Source organism: Schistocerca serialis, chromosome 2 (genome assembly GCF_023864345.2).
Source record: "Schistocerca serialis cubense isolate TAMUIC-IGC-003099 chromosome 2, iqSchSeri2.2, whole genome shotgun sequence".
Lineage (NCBI taxonomy): Eukaryota > Metazoa > Arthropoda > Insecta > Orthoptera > Acrididae > Schistocerca > Schistocerca serialis.
Genome location: NC_064639.1, coordinates 1,137,045,783 through 1,137,069,001, shown reverse-complemented (window position 1 = coordinate 1,137,069,001; position 23,219 = coordinate 1,137,045,783). Strand labels below are relative to the sequence as shown.

Here is a 23,219-nt window from a genome sequence, read left to right as displayed (position 1 = left end):
GCAAGCTTTTTCATCTCCCAGTACCTACTGCAACCTACATCCTTCTGAATCTGCTTAGTGTATTCATCTCGTGGTCTCCCTCTACGATTTTTACCCTCCACGCTGCCCTCCAATGCTAAATTTGTGATCCCTTGATGCCTCAAAACATGTCCTACCAATCGATCCCTTCTTCTAGTCAAGTTGTACCACAAGCTCCTCTTCTCCCCAATCCTATTCAATACCTCCTCATTAGTTACGTGATCTACGCACCTAATCTTCAACATTCTTCTGTAGCACCACATTTCGAAAGCTTCTATTCTCTTCTTGTCCAAACTATTTATCATCCATGTTTCACTTCCATACATGGCTACACTCCATACAAATACTTTCAGAAACGACTTCCTAACACTTATATCAATACTCGATGTTAACAAAATTTCTCTTCTTCAGAAACGCTTTCCTTGCCATTGCCAGTCTACATTTTGTATCCTCTCTACTTCGACCATCATCAGTTATTTTGCTCCCCAAATAGAAAAACTCCTTTACTACTCTAAGTGTCTCATTTCCTAATCTAATTCCCTCAGCATCACCCGACTTAATTCGACTACATTCCATATCCTCGTTATGCTTTTGTTGATGCTCATCTCATATCCTCCTTTCAAGACACTGTCCATTCCGTTCAACTGCTCTTCCAAGTCCTTTGCTGCCTCTGACAGAATTACAATGTCATCGGCAAACCTCGAAGTTTTTATTTCTTCTCCATGGATTTTAATACCTACTCCAAATTTTTCTTTTGTGGAAATCTAAGCGAAGTAAATAAATAAATTTGTTCCTTTGTATTAATAGCAGGGCCTACCTGGAGAGTAACGGTGGCCGCGTATTAAAACGACCACAATGTATGTGCAAGCTAACAATTATTGAACTATATGAAAAAAACGTAAATTAGTTACAAACTACAGCGTATACATACTTTATTCAACATGTAAACGTCACTCCAGATATTCGAATTTTAGTTTTGACATGTTCGATACGCCTGCCATGATTGGCGATGATATGGCGCAGATGAATAGCGGAACTCTGCATGACCCGCTGAAGTATCGGAACGTCGATTCTATCCATGGCTTTGGCGTTAGTGCTGTACACCTAGTCTTTAATACAACCCCACAAAAAGCAGTTGCATGTGTTCAGTTCCGGAGAATATGGCGGCCAATCGAGGCCCATGCCAGTGGCCTCTGGGTACCCCAGAGCAAGAATGCCTTCCCCAAAGTGTTCCTCCAGGACATCAAACACACTCGTGCTTCCGTCTTGCATGAACCACATCTTGTCGAAATCAGGGTCACTTTGGATAATGGTCTTCTTCCAAAACCTTCGCGTACCGGTCGGTAGTTACCGTGCCATAGAGGAATATCGCACAGATTATTCCGTGAATGGACACTGCACACCACACAGTCACCCGTTGAGGGCAAAGAGACTTTTCTAAATCGAAATGCGCATTCTTAGTCCTCCAGATGCGCGAATTTTGCTTATTGACCAACCCATCCAAATGAAAAACAGACTAAACCAAACCATGCGTATACTAATTCCTCATGCCCCGCGGCCAACGGTGCAATTTAAACGCCCTAACGCAAACCGTTCAAAAGTTATGATGATTTTATTTCATGTAGTCCAATAATTGTTACCTTGTAGTTTACGTAGTACATTTCTATCTACTTCTTCTGTAACCTCTTCCATGATCAACTGGTGCTTTATGAGCTCTCCAGTTTTATGCCACGTTTGCAAAATTATTACCTACAAATATTTGCCTGTGTTACTTGACGTCATAACTGGTTTTTAGTATTCATCATAGTGTTATATCGTAATACTGCAAATTTATTTATCCGATGCAACACACTGCAGTATTTAGAGCGCATATTTCTGCTGTAATTAACAGTTTCAGGTTCACAATCATAAGTTTAATGCTATCTTTATATCATGGTAACTGAATTACTGTAATATTTCCGAGTGGCAGAAATGGTTTTATGTGTTTCATAACCCAATAACTGAATTACTGTATTATTTCCGATTGGCAGAAATGGTTTTACGTGCTTCATAACACAACAGGCATGAACAAAAATATTAAGATTAAATGGTACACTTAGGTTTAATAGTCGAGAGATTTTCATCTGAAGAAAAGACACAAAAATCCAAAATCGGTTCGAGGTACAAAGTAAACAACACACTATTTGCTGACTTTATTCTGTCCACTCCCCTCAAATAAGCTGTCGAATGTCGCTTCGATAAATATAAACCTTATTCATCCTGAAACTTCCCGGCAGATTAAAACTGTGTGCCGGACCGAGACTCGAACTCGGGACCTTTGCCTTTCGCGGGCAAGTGCTCTACCATCTGAGCTACCCGAGCACGACTCACGCCCCGTCTTCACAGCTTTGCTTCTGCCAGTACCTCGTCTCCCACCTTCCAAATTTTACAGAAGCTCTCCTGCGAACCTTGCAGAACTAGCACTCCTGAAAGAAAGGATATTGCGCAGACATGGCTTAGCCACAACCTGTGGAATGTTTCCAGAATGAGATTCCTTATTCATCCTCATTTAGGATAAAACTAGCTGCTGAAAAGATGCGGTATTGTTTAAGCAACGTAGAGTCACAGCCAACAAACAACGAATTGGGCTGTGGATTTAAATTTTTTCCGAAAAACGGAAAGTCAAATGTCTTTAATGCACTAAACTGAACTGTAAGACGGATCATACCCATATATGTCATTATTAGTAAAGAAAAGGCGATTCAGTAAAAACTCTTCCATTTGTTCCGTGTTTGCATAGAAGAACTACAGTATCAGAAATGAATCCGCCTTGATGCAAAACACCTTGTTATTCGTTTATTTTACCAAACTAGTTTCAGCGACAAATATCACCATCATCAGTGGGTTTTTTAATCCTATTTATTGTATGTTACAGCATGTTTTTGAGAATTATTGTCGTTGTTTGTGACATATTTTCTGTGCGCTTTTTTTGCCGTTTTTTCATACAAAGCTACACTGCCGAAAATTACGTTTTTGGGCAACATTCTTTAAGGCTCGCGGTTTTTTTTCGACTTCTCAATACATGTCGGGTGCATTCTATGTGAGCCAGAAGCGTCTGATGGCAAAAGAACAGTTATCTGTTCTTTCTTCATTTTGTGTCCTGGGGCAGACTTTCCTTTTGAGGTAGCTAAGGAGTATGCAGGCAACATCTTGAAATTAACTGCCGTTTCATCTACATTATAAATTTGGTCCTTGGTGTAGCCTTGGGTGTAATCTTCAAACTTTGGTTTGAAAACATCAACCGTGTCTGGGGCTGCACAGAACTTTTCTCCACATATATTCAATTGGCGAATGCCGTATCTGTTTTTAAGCCTGTCTATCCATCCAAAGCTTCATCAAAAATCATTTCCTTCCCCGCCTAACAACTCAGCTAACATTTTAGGTTTTTATTGCAGTACGAGGGCAGTCAAAGCCATGCCCTGCTCTCGTTGTTGAGTGAACAAAAAGATAAAAGGCTTCGCCTACTGATTCAGAGTTGGATTTTTTCACAGTTCTTCTGCGAGTATTTTTCACAACTTGCTCTAGAAATTCTGATTTCAGTTTCACTCATTCTGGAACGGCAGGAACACCAACAACGTAATTAGCTGCAATAGTATCCAGTAAACTTCCTTTTTCAGCCACTCGCATGCATAATTGTCGGTAGTGTAGCTTTGCTTGATCTGGTAAGCCAGTTGGTGGTGAAGCAACCCAAGATCAGATCTTCACTTCCTCCCTCTAACAGCTTATTCTCGGACAGTACAGTTTTCGCGATTTCCGGAGGCATTTCGGATAACCCGAGTTTCGGTCAACCCGAGTTTGGTTAACCGCGGTGTTGCTGTATCACCATCTGTAACACTTTTTGTCTTCCGAGGAATTTTTTAAAATAATATCACATACATCTGCAAGAATTTTAAGTGCTCGTGAAAAGGGGTGTACGCTGGTATAATGCTTATCAGTGCCCGATGTGAGTTGTTCAGTAAATGAGACAGAAAATTTGAAGACCAAAGCTGGTCTCTATTTTTTTCATTTTTCCTCTCTCTAGGTAGAGCGTGCTGTTCGCTTATTGATCCATGGTGCAGTCAGGGACTTGTCAGCCAAATATCAGAAAAGCCGATACTGGGCAGAAGGAGCGCCAATTAGGAAAATTTGTGAAGGGGATTTCCGGTTCCAGCGTTTGCGCTACGACGAAGGTAAAGCTCTTGGAAACCTTGATTAGAGTTGGTTAGAATCGGGAAGGGAAAACTATTTTTAGCTTTGAGACAGAATATCGCAGACAAAAAATGATAGTCTAGTGTATGTGAAAGCGTATGTGTTTATCAGTACTGCCTGCAGTGTAAACTTGACAATTTGCTCGACATGTGCAGTGTACCTACGTCGCTTCGCTGCCGGAACGCAGTTTCTATCTCTTATACTATATCTATGCAACAACTGAGGTGAGATGATCGAGTCAGCAGCTTCTGTCTTCACATGTTCTACTTATATAAGTGAAAAATTTGTATGCAAGCGCTGTACTGCTCTTTTATGAGGGTTCTTTGTTAAAATATTCATCGCCCCGTTAAAAATATACAGGACCTTAGGGGTACAAGTGCAGAAATTGTGACCACTGGTGCCTTAATATTTACCCATTTCATTGTGTTTGTTGGTTTTTCTCTGTGTCTAACAGTCTTCCCGCAAACACGTCACATAATTTGTTGTTTGATGTTTCCTACATGGTCGTGACTGCAGCACTAAGTGTATTACGCCTCTCAGTATAGACTAACAGTTTTGCAACCACGTGTCTACACTTTAACACCTGACTTGCTGTTCAGGGGAAGATAAGCATAATTATCACGTGTCGTGATACGTCTAACCAGCCTAAAATTATAGTAGTCATAATAATAAAAAAAAATAATAATAAAATTATAGTAGTCATAATAGCTATAAATATTAGTCTGCAAATGAAGTAAATACTGATGTAATGTTGTTCAGTGCACTGTCGTCAGTCATCAATAACATATCTGCACTTTTAACCCTAACACTCTGTATCTAAAAAAAACTGCAGTACTTCTCCAAGTACACAAAATTTTGAACGTTAGTCGCAATGTCACTTGTCGCAGACGTTGGCTGGATACCTAGAGATCCATGTCATATGGAACATATCGTTTATTGTAACCTAGTTACTAATTTGACCAACTAAATCTTTCTCGAAACCGAGGTTTAGGTAGATTTATAATGAAGATGGCAAGACGTCTGGATATGAGGTTAGTCCGTGACGAATGCGGCCAGACTAGGGTTACTTTGGTACTGCAAAATAGGTGCCGTATATATACCCAACCAACTGGTAAAAAATCAATAATTCTAGAATCAGTCGCTCAGAAGCTGTGAAAGCCCCAGTGTTCTTCGTAACTGGTAAAAGACGTCGGTGACATTATGTGGTATATCGACTGTTGTACAAATTTTGTAGCAAACATCACCGTTTCTCTTAAGATAATTATCGTTGATTATAACTTAGGTGTGATGTGGCTTTGCGGTTTGAGAAAGAATTTGGAATTGTAGCAAGAAAACATTTCATTTCTTACAAATATAGTCACATATATATTTACAGTGCAGTTTTCTACTACGAGGGTTACACCAAAAGAAATTGCACACTTTTTTTTTTTAATCCGTCTTTTATTCTACGTGTTTGAAAGTTTTACAGTGTGTAGATGCATCTTACAGGAACAATATTTTCATTTCTCCACATAATTTCCATCCCTCTCAACTGCCTTACTCCATCTTGGAACCAGCGCCTGTATACCCGCACGGTAAAATTCTGGACCAACCTGTTGGAGCCACTGTTTGACAGCGTGCACAAGGGAGTTCAAAAATGGTTCAAATGGCTCTGAGCACTATGGGACTTAACATCTGTGGTCATCAGTCCCCTAGAACTTAGAACTACTTAAGCCTAACTAACCTAAGGACATCACACACATCCATGCCCGAGGCAGGATTCGAACCTGCGACCGTAGCGGTGATGCGGTTCCAGACTGAAGCGCCTAGAACCGCTCGGCCACACCGGCCGGCCACAAGGGAGTCATCATCTTCAAACCTTGTTCCACGAAGAGAGTCTTTCAGTTTCCCAAAGAGATGACCGTAGCGGTCATGCGGTTCCAGACTGAAGCGCCTAGAACCGCACAGCCACACCGGCCGGCCACAAGGGAGTCATCATCTTCAAACCTTGTTCCACGAAGAGAGTCTTTCAGTTTCCCAAAGAGATGATAGTCACATGGAGCCAGGTCAGGACTGCAAGGCGGGTGTTTCAGTGTTGTCGATTCGAGTTTTGTGATCGCTTCCAAGGTTTTTTGACTGACATGTGGCCGTGCATTGTCGTGCAACAGCAAAACATCCTGCTTTTGTCGATGTGGTCGAACACGACTCAGTCGAGCTTGAAGCTTCTTCAGTGTCGTCACATATGCATCAGAATTTATGGTGGTTCCACTTGGCATGATGTCCACAAGCAAGAGTCCTTCGGAATCGAAAAACACCGTAGCCATAATTTTTGCAGCAGAAGGTGTGGTTTTGAATTTTTTATTCTTGGGTGAATTTGCATGATGCCACTCCATTGATTGCCTCTTCGTCTCTGGTGAAAAATGATGGAGCCATGTTTCATCACCTGTCACAATTCTTCCAAGTAATTCATCTCCACCGTTCTCGTACTGTTCCAAAAGTTAGCTGCATACCGTTTTTCTTGTTTCTTTGTGAGCCACTGTCAACATCCTGGGAACCCACCTGGCACAAACCTTTTTTAACGCCAACACGTTCAGTATTCCGCAAACACTTCCTTCCCCTATCCCAACGTAGTGTGACAATTCGTTCATTGTGATGCGTCTGTCAGCAGTCACCAATTCGTTAACTCTCTGCACATTGTCTGGAATGTGTGCAGTACGAGGCCTGCCGCTGCGAGGACAATCCTCAATATTGCCGTGCCCGCTTTCATCACGTAACCTGCTTGCCCACCGACTAACTGTACTGCGATCGACAGCAGCATCTCCATACACCTTTTCAAGCTCTTGTGGATGTTTCCCACTGTCTCGTTTCCACAGCACAGGAATTCTATGACAGCACGTTGCTTCTGACGAACGTCAAGTGTAGCAGCCATCTTGAACATGTTCCACACCCAGGAGGATTCCCTCTTTTATGGGTCTATGGACTGAATAATTAATCTAATCCAATCTAATTTAAGACATGCTGTGACGGCGCCACTCACGGGAACAGGTTGAACTAAGTTTGAAAACAAGCGGGAAGGATGTAGCTACATACTGTAAAAATTTCACACATGCAGAATGAAAACTGTATTTTTACAAAAATAGTGTGCATTTCTTTTGGAGTGACCCTCGTAGATCGAGAAAATTAATATCAGAATTAATACGCAAATGTCATTCAGAGATAACATCTAATCTTGCAGACGCTCGGAAGAGAGATAACACAACATCCTCCTCTCCTTAAAAGTGGACTGGCCAATTTTTTTGTCACAAGCTACGCACATTCTAAATGAAGAAGCGCCCATTTTCGGTTTCGATCTGAAAGACTTGGGTGAGTTTTTAAAGTAGACATGTGGCACATTAACGGCACGGCCCTTCGTGTGGGTTGTACAATGACTGTTCGTCGACCGCCCGGATGAAACGCCAGAGCGAATCCGGAGTCTCCTCGTCTCGAGCAGTGGTGCACCGATGTGCGACGGAATAACTTCCCGCTACAACAGGATGCGGCTTTGTGGCTACGGAGGCTGTCCTCGATTTCGCGTCTCTGGGCCTAATGGGGAAACATATGGCAACACAAAAACAAAATAAGTCTGCTCCGGCGAATGCAAAGACACGAGCGCCCCTGTTCTCTAAAAGCAGACAGCGTACTTACAGACGATAGCTGTAACAGACCAACTTACAACGCGACCCTGAAAGGACGACGGTGCATTCTGCAACAACTCAAATTGCAGTTTGTCCAGGGTACATTTTTGCCTTATGATGTTACATTTCTGTTGTTAAGAGGACTTGAAAAAAATTATATCGAGTATCCTAGTTGCCATTAGCCCCGAGTAAGGGGGTACAGTAGTTTCATATGTTTCATTCCGAAGAACCAGTGCCCAACCCTGCCTTCTTCGCCAGGCGCGATTTGCGTCGGCTGTGCCAACGTAAAACGTGGTGCGTGTAATGTTACCCGATTCTGCGAACTGCCTTAGGTACGGAGCAGAGAACTTCAGGAGCGCTGAAACCGTCTGTGGAGAGTTGGGAAATTAGCGGAAAAAAAGATCTATCAGCTAACACCGTGAACCTAGAGACTTTTCCGACGTATCATAACGTCCATCTGCGTATACACAGTTTGGAAACTAAACGACAGAGATAATATATAATGAGACAAACATTTTTGGCGTTTCATTCAGTTTTCACGACTTGTAATTCAGTTATTCTCGTTCGTACTCCTTTGAGGTGATTTAATTACATATTGATATACAGTAAGAAACAACACAGTATTTTATTTAATAGGCACTACTGTCTGAAGCTGATAGTAGCCAACGCTCGCACCTGATGGAAATGGAAATGTCGTGTGGCTAGGGCCTCCCGTCGGGTAGACCGTTCGCCTGGTGCAGGTCTTTCGATTTGACGCCACTTCGGCGACCTGCGTGTCGATGGGGATGAAATGATGATGATTAGGACAACACAACACCCAGTCCCTGAGCGGAGAAAATCTCCGACCCAGCCGGGAATCGAACCCGGGCCCTTAGGATTGACAGTCTGTCACGCTGACCACTCAGCTACCGGGGCGGACTCGCACCTGATAAAGAGTGATGTGAACTTTCTTTCTATTTGCACCATCGAGCAGGGTACGCTAGAATGCATGTTTGATAATCGGCCTAATTCTAATTCATTTCTATTTTTCCATTCTACTTTTACAACGTTGCCATTTCTATGGCACATAATATACTTTACCATTCATCACTGGAAAATATTCAGATGTGTTAAATCTCGATGTCATCTGGCAAACTCAAGTGCGTCTCCTCATCCTGTTTGGGGTCCCTGAGAATTCCGATACACGTATGTTCGCATGCCACAACTACGAGGGTTGTAACTTAAACAGTGGCAACTATTTATTCACAACCGATACAAAAGAGTAACATGTTTGCACCTGTTTTAACTGTCCTTCAAAGTAGTCACCAGCATTGCTCAAAGAATAGCTTACCGTAATCGAAACTCTCTGGTCGCAATGGTGGCCTAATTCAGCTGACGTTGTAAGTCTAAAAGTTAACTGCTTATTTTTTCCATTTGCGTAGGATCAACCGTCATAGTGTTTTATTATATGTTTCAGTCTCTGATCACTGAGACTGTATTATTACCTGCTCCTACTTACGACCATGTCATCGTTAGAAGATCTGTTTACGAAGAACAAAAAAGGAAGATAGTGAAATAACAAGAAATAGTACGAATAATTGTGGTGAAAGGAATGGAAAGAAGGGGGATGAGAAAGAGTTAGGAAGGAAATAACGACCTAATCGCATAGGGCATTGCGGCAGTGCATTGGCGAGAGTTGAAAGTTAGCGCCGGAACAGTGTTCAAACCCGGATGCTGTGCTTCTCTAGAACGCTTGCGTTAACCGCCTGGACATCCGGACGTGCCTTCCGTCAGACCCAAATTCTCAACTTCCCGATCGCCGCACCGCAACGACCACCGCCCATTATCGCTGTACCCGTCGGAGTTCGGACATTGGTCGTGCATCCACACCGAAACTTTTTCATCAAACAGCTATCGCGCCCATAGGCTCTTACGTATGAGTTGTGCCTATTCTGCCGGACATGACTGACAAAAACCGGTCACATATATACAGGGCGGTTCATTGACAGTGACCGGACCAAATATCTCACGAAATAAGCATCAAACGAAAAAACTACAAAGACCGAAACTCGTCTAGCTTGAAGGAGGAAACCAGATGGCGCTATGGTTGGCCCGCTAGATCACGCTGCCAAAGTCAAACAGATATCAACTGCGTTTTTTTAAATAGGAACCCTCATTTTTTATTACATATTCGTGTAGTACGTAAAGAAATATGAACTTTTTAGTTCGACCACTTTTTCCCCTTTGTGATACAGGGTTATTACAAATGATTGAAGCGATTTCACAGCTCTACAATAACTTTATTATTTGAGATATTATCACAATGCTTTGCACACACATCCAACAACTCAAAAAGTTTTTTTAGGCATTCACAAATACTCGATATGTGCCCCTTTAGTGATTCGGCAGACATCAAGCCGATATTCAAGTTCCTCCCACACTCGGCGCAGCATGTCCCCATCAATGAGTTCGAAAGCATCGTTGATGCGAGCTCGCAGTTCTGGCACGTTTCTTGGTAGAGGAGGTTTAAACACTGAATCTTTCACATAACCCCACAGAAAGAAATCGCATGGGGTTAAGTCGGGAGAGCGTGGAGGCCATGACATGAATTGCTGAACATGATCTCCACCACGACCGATCCATCGGTTTTCCAATCTCCTGTTTAAGAAACGCCGAACATCATGATGGAAGTGCGGTGGAGCACCATCCTGTTGAAAGATGAAGTCGGCGCTGTCGGTCTCCAGTTGTGACATGAGCCAATTTTCCAGCATGTCCAGATACACGTGTCCTGCAACGTTTTTTTTTCGCAAAAGAAAAAGGGGCCGTAAACTTTAAACCGTGAGATTGCACAAAACACGTTAACTTTTGGTGAATTGCGAATTTGCTGCACGAATGCGTAAGGATTCTCTACCGCCCAGATTCGCACATTGTGTCTGTTCACTTCACCATTAAGAAAAAATGTTGCTTCATCACTGAAAACAAGTTTCGCACTGAACGCATCCTCTTCCATGAGCTGTTGCAACCGCGCCGAAAATTCAAAGCGTTTGACTTTGTTATCGGGTGTCAGGGCTTGTAGCAATTGTAAACGGTAAGGCTTCTGCTTTAGCCTTTTCCGTAAGATTTTCCAAACCGTCGGCTGTGGTACGTTTAGCTCCCTGCTTGCTTTATTCGTCGACTTCCGCGGGCTACGCGTGAAACTTGCCCGCACGCGTTCAACCGTTTCTTCATTCACTGCAGGCCGACCAGTTGATTTCCCCTTACAGAGGCATCCAGAAGCTTTAAACTGTGCATACCATCGCCGAATGGAGTTAGCAGTTGGTGGATCTTTGTTGAACTTCGTCCTGAAGTGTCGTTGCACTGTTATGACTGACTGATGTGAGTGCATTTCAAGCACGACATACGCTTTCTCGGCTCCTGTCGCCATTTGTCTCACTGCGCTCTCGAGCGCTCTGGCGGCAGAAACCTGAAGTGCGGCTTCAGCCGAACAAAACTTTATGAGTTTTTCTACGTATCTGTAGTGTGTCGTGACCATATGTCAATGAATGGAGCTACAGTGAAATTATGAAATCGCTTCAACCATTTGTAATAGCCCTGTAGATAGCGCTGTAATAGTCACAAACGTGTACGTACGTGGTGTCACGTAACATTCCGCCAGTGCAGACGGTATTTGCTTCGAGATACATCATCCGTGTTAAAATGGACCGTTTACCAATTGCGGAAAAGGTCGATATCGTGTTGATGTATGGCTATTGTGATCAAAATGCGCAACGGGCGTGTGCTATGTATGCTGGTCGGTATCCTGGACGACATCATCCAAGTGTCCGGATAGTTACGTTATTTAAGGAAACAGGAAGAGTTCAGCAACATGTGAAACGTCAACCACGACCTGCAACAAACGACGATGCCCCAATAGGTGTTTTAGCTGCTGTCGCGGCTAATCCGCACATCAGTAGCAGACAAATTGCGCGAGAATCGGGAATCTCAAAAACGTCAGTGTTGAGAATGCTACATTAACATCGATTGCACCCGTACCATATTTCTATGCACCAGGAATTGCATGGCGACGACTTTGAATGTCGTTTACAGTTCTGCCACTGGGCACAAGAAAAATTACGGGACGATGACAGATTTTTGAACGCATTCTATTTAGCGACAAAGGTCATTCACCAACAACGGTAACGTAAACCGGCATAACATGCACTATTCGGCAACGGAAAATCCACGATGGCTGCGACAAGTGGTACATCAGCGACCTTGCCGGGTTAATGTATGGTGCGGCATTATGGGAGGAAGGATAATTGGCCCCCATTTTATCGATGGCAATCTAAATGGTGCAATGTATGCTCATTTCCTACGTAAAGTTCTACCGATGTTACTACAAGATGTTTCACTGCATGACAGAATGGCGATGTACTGGGAACATGATAGATTTCCGGCACATAGCTCGCGAGCGGTTGAAGCGGTATTGAATAGCATATTTCATGACAGGTGGATTGGTCGTCGAAGCACCATACCATGGCCCGCACGTTCACCGGATCTGACGTCCCCTGATTTCTTTCTGTGGGGAAAGTTGAAGGATATTTGCTATCGTGATCCACCGACAACGCCTGACAACATGCGTCAGCGCATTGTCAATGCATGCGCGAACATTACGGAAGGCGAACTACTCACTGTTGAGAGGAATGTCTTTACACGTATTGCCAAATGCAATGAGATTGACGAACATCATTTTGAGCATTTATTGCATTAATGTGGTAGTTACAGGTAATCACGCTGTAACAGCATGCGTTCTCGGAAATGATAAGTTCAGAAAGGTACATGTATCACGTTGGAACAACCGAAATAAGATGTTCAAACGTAGCTACGTTCTGTATTTTAATTTAAAAAAACCTACCTGTTACCAACTATTCGTCTAAAATTATGAGCCTTATGTTTGTGACTATTACAGCGCCATGTATCACAAAGCGAAAAAAGTGGTCCAATGAAACATTCATATTTCTTTACTTACTACACGAATATGTAATAAAAATGGGGGTTCCTATTTAAAAAAACTCAGTTGATATCCGTTTGGCCTATGGCAGCGCCATCTAGCGGGCCAACCATAGCGCCATCTGGTTTCCCCCTTCAAGCTAGACAAGTCTCGTTCTTTGTAGTTTTTTCGTTTGACGCTTATTTCGTGAGGTATTTAGCTCGGTCACGATCAATGGACCACCCTGTATAACAAGAAACTAAATTATAAGTCAAGGTAACTTCTATGGATTTGAACATAGTAACTCGTCAAAAGAGAAGACCCTGAGAGGAGACTAAAAGGCAGACAGGTAATAGCACTACATAATAACACTATTAACACAGCTAAATGTAGCCTTCAAAATCGGTTCACAAATTTGTTGAAAATGTGAGTGCCCATCAGCGTCTGTTCAGTTGACAGGCTACTATGTAAAGTATCCAAGTACGTATAGCTGTGTATAGAAGTCAGTCTGATTATTAAATTAGCTTCTTAGTATTCAATGGAAAATGGAATGACCGTGCGGCATTGTCGGCCGCGAGACCCTGTCCTGGGTGTTGGTCGCCTGGTGCAGGTGCATCTGACGCCACTTCGGCGACTTGCGCGTCGACGAAGGCGAGATGGATTTTTTAGAACAACATGAACACAAGTCCCCGAGTGAAGAAAATCTGCGATCCGGCAGGGAATTGAGCCCGGGACGTAGCGAATAAGAGGCAGCGACGTTAACCATTAGACCCCAAGCTACGGAGCAGAAGTCAGTAAGGTATATAAGAGACTCTCTCTGGAGTATGGAAAGTAGGATGGAGTTATTGCATAACTGCGAGGCAGGTACGTGGGGCGATACCTGGATTCTTATTCGGTATGAGCGTCGTCCGCAAAAGACAGGGTCTGAGTTTGAGTCCGGATTCCGAACACAGCTTTACATTACTATCAGCATATTTCATTTTAAACAGTTCATCTGATGATTACTTGATAACAAATGCAAGCTGATAATGGACTGATCTGAGGCTGAAATATAGAGCATTTTACAAGACAGTCACTGTGTGTTCCTAAAGGTAGCATGCCTAGTTTGTGCTACATAGTTTTATTTTCGTTTCTGAAAGGCGTATGTATAGGATGTAAGGTATGTATGTGCTGATATTTTTATATTGGCACCTTAATATGTATACACGTAAGGGTGTCGCATATTTTTTGGTTGCGTCGAACATCTTCCCACAAATACGATACACTTTACGGCCTTATGTTTTCTGCATGGCCACAAATGCACCACTAAGTCAACTACATCCGTCAGTATAGACTAACCGTTTTGCGTCCACGTGCCCACACTTCAACACCTGACCTGCTGCCCATGTGAAAATCAGGATTAGCGGCTTGCTCTTGCCACGTCTGCTTGGAGGTACTAACCAACCTAAAAACATACTATATGTCAGATAGCTGTAATTATTAGTCTGCAGAGGAAGTAAATTGACAACCTGTATACAGGGCGATTCAAAAGTAACTGTACACGTTTCGTGGGTGCAATGTATGCATCAAAATAAGAGTAAAATGTAAATGAAGTTTTGTCTGAAATTGCTTTATGGTGCATAATTTCATTTGTGATAGGCATATATCATGGGCCAGTAGAGGTTTTTGACGTGTCGTGTTCGCCGCATATCGAATGATGTTGCTTTGTGCACTCCTCTACACTGCTCGGTTGATTCTGCCACGGGACGCCTGTGTTTATTTGACATGGGTATAGTCCGTTGTACAGTATGGCGTTGCTGTAATGTGCCGGCTCCAGACGGACTACGTATATTCATTCTGTCGGTAGTTCATAGACTGCTGTCGTTGCGTACAATACGAAGATGTACTCAAATCGTGAATACGCGGATATACACCTCCTTTATGACACAGCAGAAGACAAGAGCAGCAAGACGACAGCATATGTAATGTTTACAGATAGACCGTTTCCAAATCATCAGACTTTTTCAGCTGTGGACAGGCGTTTAAGGGAATACGGCATTCGTAATGCACCACGGTTACGTCGCCCTCAACTGGATTGAGGAGGTGTCGAGAACATCCTGGAAATGGTACATGGAGATGCGACCACCAGTACCCACCCTGTAAGTGGCACTGTATGGGTTCCTCAACCAAATGTATGGCGTTAGCTTCGGAGACGTCAATTCCACCCATTTCACATGCACAAGGAGCAGGAGCTGACAAACGTAGACTACCCCAGGCGTTACTCGAGTATTGTGCTGCTGATCCACTGTTCACTTGTCGGGTACTGTTTACGGATGAGAGTCTCTTTCCCCTTGCGGATATCGTGAACGCTCATAAGGTGCACTTGTGGGCATTTCAGAATCCTCGTGTAACTACAATACAAGGATATGAACATCGTTTGGCAGTGATCATCTGGCGTGGTATAGTGGAGAATCAGTATCGCGGACCGTATGTTATTCTACACTGCCTGACTGGCAGAGTGTGTCGAGGTTTTGGAACATCAGTTGAGTGGTCTGTTTCATAACGTCCCACTCGCTACACGAACCAGCGTGTCTTTTATGCACGATGGTGTCCCTGTACATTTCAGTCGGGAAGCAAGAGAGTATCTCAGTGTGAGGTATCCCGATAAGTGGATAGGTCGTTCAGGACCAGTTGCTTAGCCCGCCAGATCTCTAGATCTTAACCCCCTGGACTACCACCTTTGGCGCCGTCTCAAGGAGCTCGTGTATGGTGTTACAATTGAGAATGTAGCACAATTGCACCAGTGAACTGAAAATGGTCGTGAAACTGTACAGAATGTGATTAACAGAGCCCGCAACATTCAAAGAGCGAGGAGACGTCAAGGACATCATCGTCTTCGTCTACATGGACATAATTTTGAACATGTTCTGGGGTAAATGTACAGTATGTAACTGGGTTGAATTTAGGGTCGCTTAGTGTAGTTGCTTTCTGAGAAGAACTAATTTTGTGTTGTTTGTGTTTCTCTTGTGATCCCTACTCTGCTGCATAACTCTGAAATAAAGAAATTTCAGAAAAAAACTTTATTTAACATTTTATACTTGTTTGGATGCAATAATTACGCCCACGAAGTGTGTACAGCTAGTTAAAACTGTGTGCCGGACCAAGACTCAAACTCAGGACCTTTGCCATTCGCGGGCAAGTGCTCTACCAACTGAGCTACCCAAGCACGACTCACGACCCGTCCTCACAGCTTTAATTCCTCCAGTACCTCGTCTCCTAGCTTCCAAACTTCACAGAAGCTCTTCTGCGAACCATACAGAACTAGTACTCCTGGAAGAATGGATATTGCAGAGACGTGGCTTAGCCACAGCTTGGGGGATACGTCCAGAATGAGATTTTCACTCTGCAGCGGAGTGTGCGCTGATATGAAACTTCCTGGCAGATTAAAACTGTGTGCCGGACCGGCGCACACTCCGCTGCAAAGTGAAAATCTCATTCTGGAAACATCCCCGCAATATCCATTCTTCCAGGAGTGCTCGTTTTGTATGGTTCGCAGAAGAGTTTCTGCGAAGTTTGGAAGGTAGAAGACGAGGTACTGGCGGAATTAGAGCTGCGAGGATAGGTCGTGAGTCGTGCTTGGGTAGCTCAAAAATGGTTCAAATGGCTCTGAGCACTATGGGACTTAACATCTATGGTCATCAGTCCCCTAGAACTTAGAACAACTTAAACCTAACTAACCTAAGGACATCACACAACACCCAGTCATCACGAGGCAGAGAAAATCCCTGACCCCGCCGGGAACCGAACCCGGGATGGGTGCTCAGTCGGTAGAGCACTTGCCTGCGAAAGGCAAAGGTCCCGATTTAATCTGCCAGGAAGTTTCACATCAGCGCACACTCCGCTGCAGAGTGAAAATCTCATTCTATTTACAGCTACTTTTGAATCACCCCGTATTTTCTTTGGAACACTATATTAATTGCTGCGCGGAGAGAAGATAAAAGCCGAGCTTGTTTCAAAATGGTTGCTGACGGTCTGGATGGCAGTAGTAGTAAACAGCGCAACGAGCCGCGACAGCGATCAACAACATCCCGTACTGTGGCTGTGCCTGGGGTGCGCGGCCCACATCGAGTTCCGCCTGTTGTCGGTGGCGCGGCCCTTCACGTGGGCGGCGTCCGGCAGCTTGGGCCACAGGTAGGGCGACGACAGCCTCTTGCTGATGTGCGACGGCAGCGTGCGGAAGCTGCGGCTGTGGGCGGCGTCGCCCAGGCTGTGGTTGTGGCTGCCGCGCAGCACGACCGCCTCGTGCGCCAGCTCCTCCAGCTCGGACAGCGACGACGACCGGCGCACGGCGGAGCGCTGCGGCGGCGCCGCCTCCCGCGCCGCCGCCCCCGCGTGGCGGCGCTGGCGCAGCTGCTGCTGTTCGCTGAGCAGGCCCAGCACGGACACGACCTTGGGCGGCGGGGGCGGCTGCGCGCTCAGCAGCTTCTCGGCGCACGCGTCCGGGGGCGGCGTGCGCAGCACGGGCACGCGGACCGCCTGCGGGGGCGGCGCCGGGGGCGGCGCCGCGTCCGTCTTGAAGCGGAGGCGCAGCAGCCGCGCGCGGCGCAGCGACGCGCTCAGCCCCGAGTTCCGCTTGCGCTGCGAGAGCTCCATCTCAGGCGCGCGGCGAAGTCGTCAGCCGTTGTCGTAGGTCCGGCACGCGCTCATAGTCTCCACTTCTTCACTCGTCGCGCGTACGAACGAAACCACTGTGCGAGGACGTCGAACTCGAATTCCCGTTTACTTGCACTCTCTTATCACGTCAACGTTATCACTCGACGCACAAAGTCGCTTAACAACAATCCGACAGTAGATGCGGAGAACAGTTTAACGAAAACCTAAAGAAGAACAGACAAACTCAAAGTAACTCAACGAGGGAAGCAGATACAATATACAGGGTAAAATTACTAAATAAGCAGCAACCAGTCGCAAAATCATGTTTTCTTTATTTACTTTTGCAAATCGATTTCAACTGAATAACAGCCATCATCGGTGCTTTCAACGTATACGGTCCCTGAGTAGTAACACTCTGGCTGTTATTCAGTTGAAATCGATTTGCAAAAGTAAATAAAGAAAACATGATTTTTGCGACTGGTTGCTGCTTATTTAGTAATTTTATGGTTTACGGTCGCTGCACAACTTGGGAACCATATGGAGCCTACCATTCAGATATACAGGGTAAACTAGAACTCCACCGACAAACTTTCAGAAGTGATAATATGGAGAAATGAGAAAAGAATGTCTAGTAAGCACGGGATCTAAAATGCGTACGTTAATAATTATAAGCATTTGTTCACCTCCTTCATTGAATAAGTGCTCATAGTTCTCAAGGGAAGCATTTAAGAACGCATGCTTACATCTACATCATACGCCACACGCCACCTAATGTGTGGCGTAGATTACTCTTCTGGTACCACTGATTCCCCCCCCCCCCCTCCTCCCCCTTCCCTGTTCCACTCGCGAATAGAGCACGGTAAGAATGACTGTCGGTAAGCCTCTGTACTGGCTCTAATTTCTCGGATTTTCTCGTCGCCGTCATTTCGCGAGATGTATGTGGGATGAAGTACTATGTTGTCCGACTCTTACCGGAAAGTACTCCCTCAAAATTTCAAGAATAAACCTCACACTGTTGCACAACGCCTCTCTTGTAACGTCTGCCACAGGAGAATGTTGAGAATCTCTGTAACAACTCTCGCACCTTCCTGTGACGAAAGGCGCTGCTCTCCATTGGATATTCTGTCTCTTCTATCAGTCCCACCTGGTAACGATCCCACACTGATGATGATGATGTTGGTTTCCGGGGCGCTTAACATCTTGATCCTCAGCGCCCGTATAATTTCCAAATCTTTCCATTTCCAGTCTCGGCACTTCTCGAATGATGATGAGGACAACACAGACACACAGTCTCCGGGCGGAGAACCCCACACTAATCAACAGTATTCAAGAAACTGTTGAAAAAACGCCATACAAGCCACTTCGTCCGTGGATGAGTTGGATAATTTACTGAACTTTTCTTCTTGTTGGGCCCATAACAGCTCCTCCCAAAATATGCAACGACCCAGAAGAACGCCGCTGCAACCGTGGCCGAAACGTTGGTTTTCTTCTGTAGCAGCAGTAGTTTTATACATTATGACGCGGTACCATACCCAGAAAACTTTTATGTCGAAAGTAGATGAGGTGTGTTTCACAGTATCGAAGATGAACAAGTGCAAGTATGCGTTTTAGACCCCATGTTTACTGGACTTTTTTTCTTTTTTTGGAGCGTATTACCACCTCTGCAAGTTTGTCGGTGGAGTTCTGGTTCACCCTGTGGATTATATTTAATGTATAAAATAGTCTAGATCATGCGCTACGACTGCTTTCTGTCAAATTAGGTCTTCTTCAGACTTAGGACTAAAAAACAGAGAACTATTGCTATCACGACGTCAGCTGGTGTGCATAGTGAGTTGTAACATCGCTACACCAGCCACATAACGTACAGTAATTCGAAGCCAATCTTAAAAGTGAAAATTGTGATTAACCTCCTGACATTAAAATTCATTATACTGAGTCAAATTGTGTACTCAGGTTCGTAACTGCTGATAGTAAGGATGGACATTACTAAGGAAGGGCACGCTCTGTTCTGTAGGATTTCCCAGAAGTAGCAACTCTAAACTGTAAGATGTGACAATGTGTAAAGTTGTAAAGGGCGACAACGAAAACTGGACCTGAAATAATGTGCTAAACACGCTTTATTATCTATCAAAAGGTACTCTTCAGAATGTTGAACAGCCGTTTTATAATGTTGAGATGTATCAGCTTACACCCATCTTAACTTTATACAACGGCTGTTCAACGATCTGAAGAGTACCTTTTGATGGATAGTAAAGCGTGTTTACCGAGATCTAGTGTCTACAAGGTGATTATTATTAACGTTTAAAAAAACCCTGAAGCGACTTTATATGATGCTGAGACATGTGGTCTAATATCAGACACGTGGGAACGTAAATGTCGGAAAATACCTCAAAAGTGGATGAAAATGTTGAACGTGTGAAGTCACCAGGCGATGTGCACTGCACGTTCAGCGGTTGGACTTGTGGATCATACGGTCGCCGGTGTGCGGCAGTGCTACACATCGCTCCGCTAGGCTTCGTTCTTTCATTAACCGATGTGATACGGTAGCTGCCGCGGCAGTGGTAATACAATACTACAACGAATCGGTTTACATTTAACGACCTTGCCGATATGCAGCTCTATTGTGGCGCTGCTAATTCCAATACGCTTGCAATAAGATGGATTTACGCAGATCCTTTCTCACAGCTTCTTTTACCTTCTCGTGTATCGTTTGCTACTGCGGATCATCGAATGCGTGAAACAGGGATCATGCGCGTAAGTAATTACTGAAGGCGGAAAAATGCATTGAGGGAAGGTAATACAGTGTTCAGACAGGCTGTGTTCTGAAGTCTAGGGTAATTACCAGACAAGATCTAACATGTGAAATACTTTCTACGTTGTTAATAATTGTTTTATGGGTTTTTATGTTAAGAATCAAGAAGTATGTTTTGCAAATACGTACAGTAGCTTAAAACCTTGTTTCGCGAGTTTAAACGTAGAAGTCACTACAGCTTCCCCACTCATACTGTATTTGAAGCTGCTCCCGTCGCATGTATATGTTTATCATTAATTTCAATCTTACATGTCTAGGACGTACCGGTATAAGAGACCAAATGGAGGGAGCTACGTTGGCGCGATACAACAGGACTCTGATAGGGAAACGAGTACACGGCAAGTCGCTGGCCAGTGGGGTATTTCGTTGTCAACGGTGTGGCGTGCGTGGAACGGAAAGGCTTAAAAGCCTACAACAAGGCTAAAATGCACAAGTTGTACGGAACGGATTGTGCGCCTCCTACTGAATTTAGTGAATGGTTTCGTGCGCCATACCAAGAGGACACTGCTTTTAATTCTGTTGTTATCTTTACCGATAAAGTGACATTTAATGAAGAAGCAGTGGTTAGAAAAGGAGTGAGGCACGGTTGTAGCCTCTCTCCCGATGTTATTCAATCTGTATATTGAGCAAGCAGTAAAGGAAACAAAAGAAAAATTCGGAGTAGGAATTAAAATCCAAGGTGAAGAAATAAAAACTTTAAGATTCGCCGATTACATTGTAATTCTGTCAGAGACAGCAAAGGACTTGGAAGAGCAGTTGAACGGAATTGACAGTGTCTTGAAAGGAGGATATAAGATGAACATCAACAAAAGCAAAACGAGGATAATGGAATATAGTCGGCCGGCCAGTGTGGCCAAGCGGTTCTAGGCGCTACAGTTTGGAACCGCGTGACCGCTACGGTCGCAGGTTCGAATCCTGCCTCGGGCATGGATGTGTGTGATGTCCTTAGGTTAGTTAGGTTTAAGTAGTTCTAAGTTCTAGGGGACTGATGACCTCAGATGTTGAGTCCCATAGTGCTGAGAGCCATTTTTTGGAATATAGTCGAGTTAACTCGGGTGATGCTGAGGGAATTAGATTAGGAAATGAGACACTTGAAGTAGTAAAGGAGTTTTGCTATTTGGGGAGCAAAATAACTGATGATGGTCGAAGTAGAGAGGATATAAAATGTAGACTGTCAATGGCAAGGAAAGTGTTTCTGAAGAAGAGAAATTTGTTAACATCGAGTATAGATTTAAGCGTCAGGAAGTCGTTTCTGAAAGTATTTCTATGGAGTGTAGCCATGTATGGAAGTGAAGCATGGACGATAAGTAGTTTGGACAAGAAGAGAATAGAAGCTTTCGAAATGTGGTGCTGCAGAAGAATGCTGAAGATTAGATGGGTAGGTCACATAACTAATGAGGAGGTATTGTATAGACTTGGGGAGAAGAGGAGCTAGTGGCACAACTTGACTAGAGGAAGGGATCGGTTGGTGGGACATGTTCTGAAGCATCAAGGCACCAACAATTTAGTATTGGAGGGCAGCGTGGAGGGTAAAAATCGTAGAGGGAGACCAAGAGATCAATACACTAAGCAGATTCAGAAGGATGTAGGTTGCAGTACGTACTGGGAGATGAAGAAGCTTGCGCAGGATAGAGTAGTATGGAGAGCTGCACCAAACCAGTCTCAGGACTGAAGACCACAACAACAGCAACAATGAAGAAGGAATCTTAAATACCAAAAGTAACATTTATTGGTCCGATGCTAACCCCCATAAAATGTATGAGCACGGCTGGAAAGACAAATTTAAGATTAATACATGGGCGGGAATTTTGGGCAGCCAAATAATATGAACGAACAGGTTACCTGATGAAGCAAATGACCCTAATTACTCACTCTTTTAAGGAAGGTTCTGCTAGAGCTACTTGAAGATGTTTCTCTGAAAGTAAGAGAAAACATGTGGCTACATCAGGATAGAGCTCCCCCGCACTATGCCATCGCATCAAGAAACTGCTTAAACCAGGTGTATCCAGGTAGGTGGATTGGGAAATGCGGGCCAGTCTAGATACCAGCAAGATCCCCGAATTTAAACCCACATTTATTTTTATTTATTTATTTATTTATTTTTTGTGGTTGATGTGAAGGAGATAGTTTACAGCACACCAGCAGTGTCCCAAATGAACTAACAGCCTGCGTAGCCAAATGATCGCTGTAGAGATCCAAAATACGGAGGGTGTTTTCGAGCGCGTGCTTGAAGGGATGACAGAGCGAAGCAGTACTTGTACTCAAGCACACAATACAAATTTCAAATACCTTTTAAATGTGATCTGTTGTAAACGTAGAAGTTACAGAATTATTGTCCTAGCTGTACTGAAGTAAATGTTATTTTGTTTTGTGTTTCTTTCCTTTTGCCCTACTTTTTTTATCTTATCTCAATGCAAACACATAATTGTCTAACCGAATGGAAAAAAAGTACTGCCTCCAAGACGCAAGACTCGAACCCTGATCCCCACGCGTTGAAGTCGTGCATGTGGTTTGGAAGGACGTGTGACAGACCAATGGGCTCAAAGCGCTGCACGTGCGGCAAGGTGCATCATCTGGTGACGTCACACGGTCAACATTTATCATCCCCCTTTAGGGTACTTCCTGACATTTGTGACCTATGTCTTACATGAAATTACTTACCTTAGCGACGAGTATGTTGCATCGTGGGTTTTTAAACGCTAATAAGAATCAACCAGTGTATAGGCTGAACGGGGTTTCATCTCATGAAAAGAAAAACTGACGATTAAGATGTTCCTGTACAAATTCGTTCAGAAGCATCTAGTAGAACTGAAAAGCGTAAACTGGTCCAGATGTTCAGAGCCACGTATAACAGCAAATTAGTGGGGGTGAAGATGCACGTCTTTTTCGTAATGTTCTGACACAACGATACTTTAATTGTACAGCTAAA

At 44.0% G+C, this 23,219-nt stretch overlaps 1 protein-coding gene across 4 annotated transcripts in view; it reads right to left on the bottom strand.

Annotated features, from left to right (window-relative positions):
- The window catches only part of LOC126458600 (ankyrin repeat and fibronectin type-III domain-containing protein 1), a 688,593-nt gene that overhangs the window by 189,116 nt on the left and 476,258 nt on the right, over positions 1-23,219 (bottom strand). Inside the window, exon 1 of one of the 4 annotated variants that reach the window (XM_050095755.1) lies at positions 16,920-17,112. The exons of 2 other annotated variants lie outside the window; for them this stretch is intronic. In XM_050095755.1, coding sequence (XP_049951712.1) covers positions 16,920-16,950 — 31 coding nt within the window. In that variant the 5' untranslated portion in view covers positions 16,951-17,112. Of the gene's footprint in view, positions 1-16,919; positions 17,113-23,219 lie in introns of those variants that run through there. One more of the 4 variants, XM_050095752.1, reaches the window with a different exon arrangement.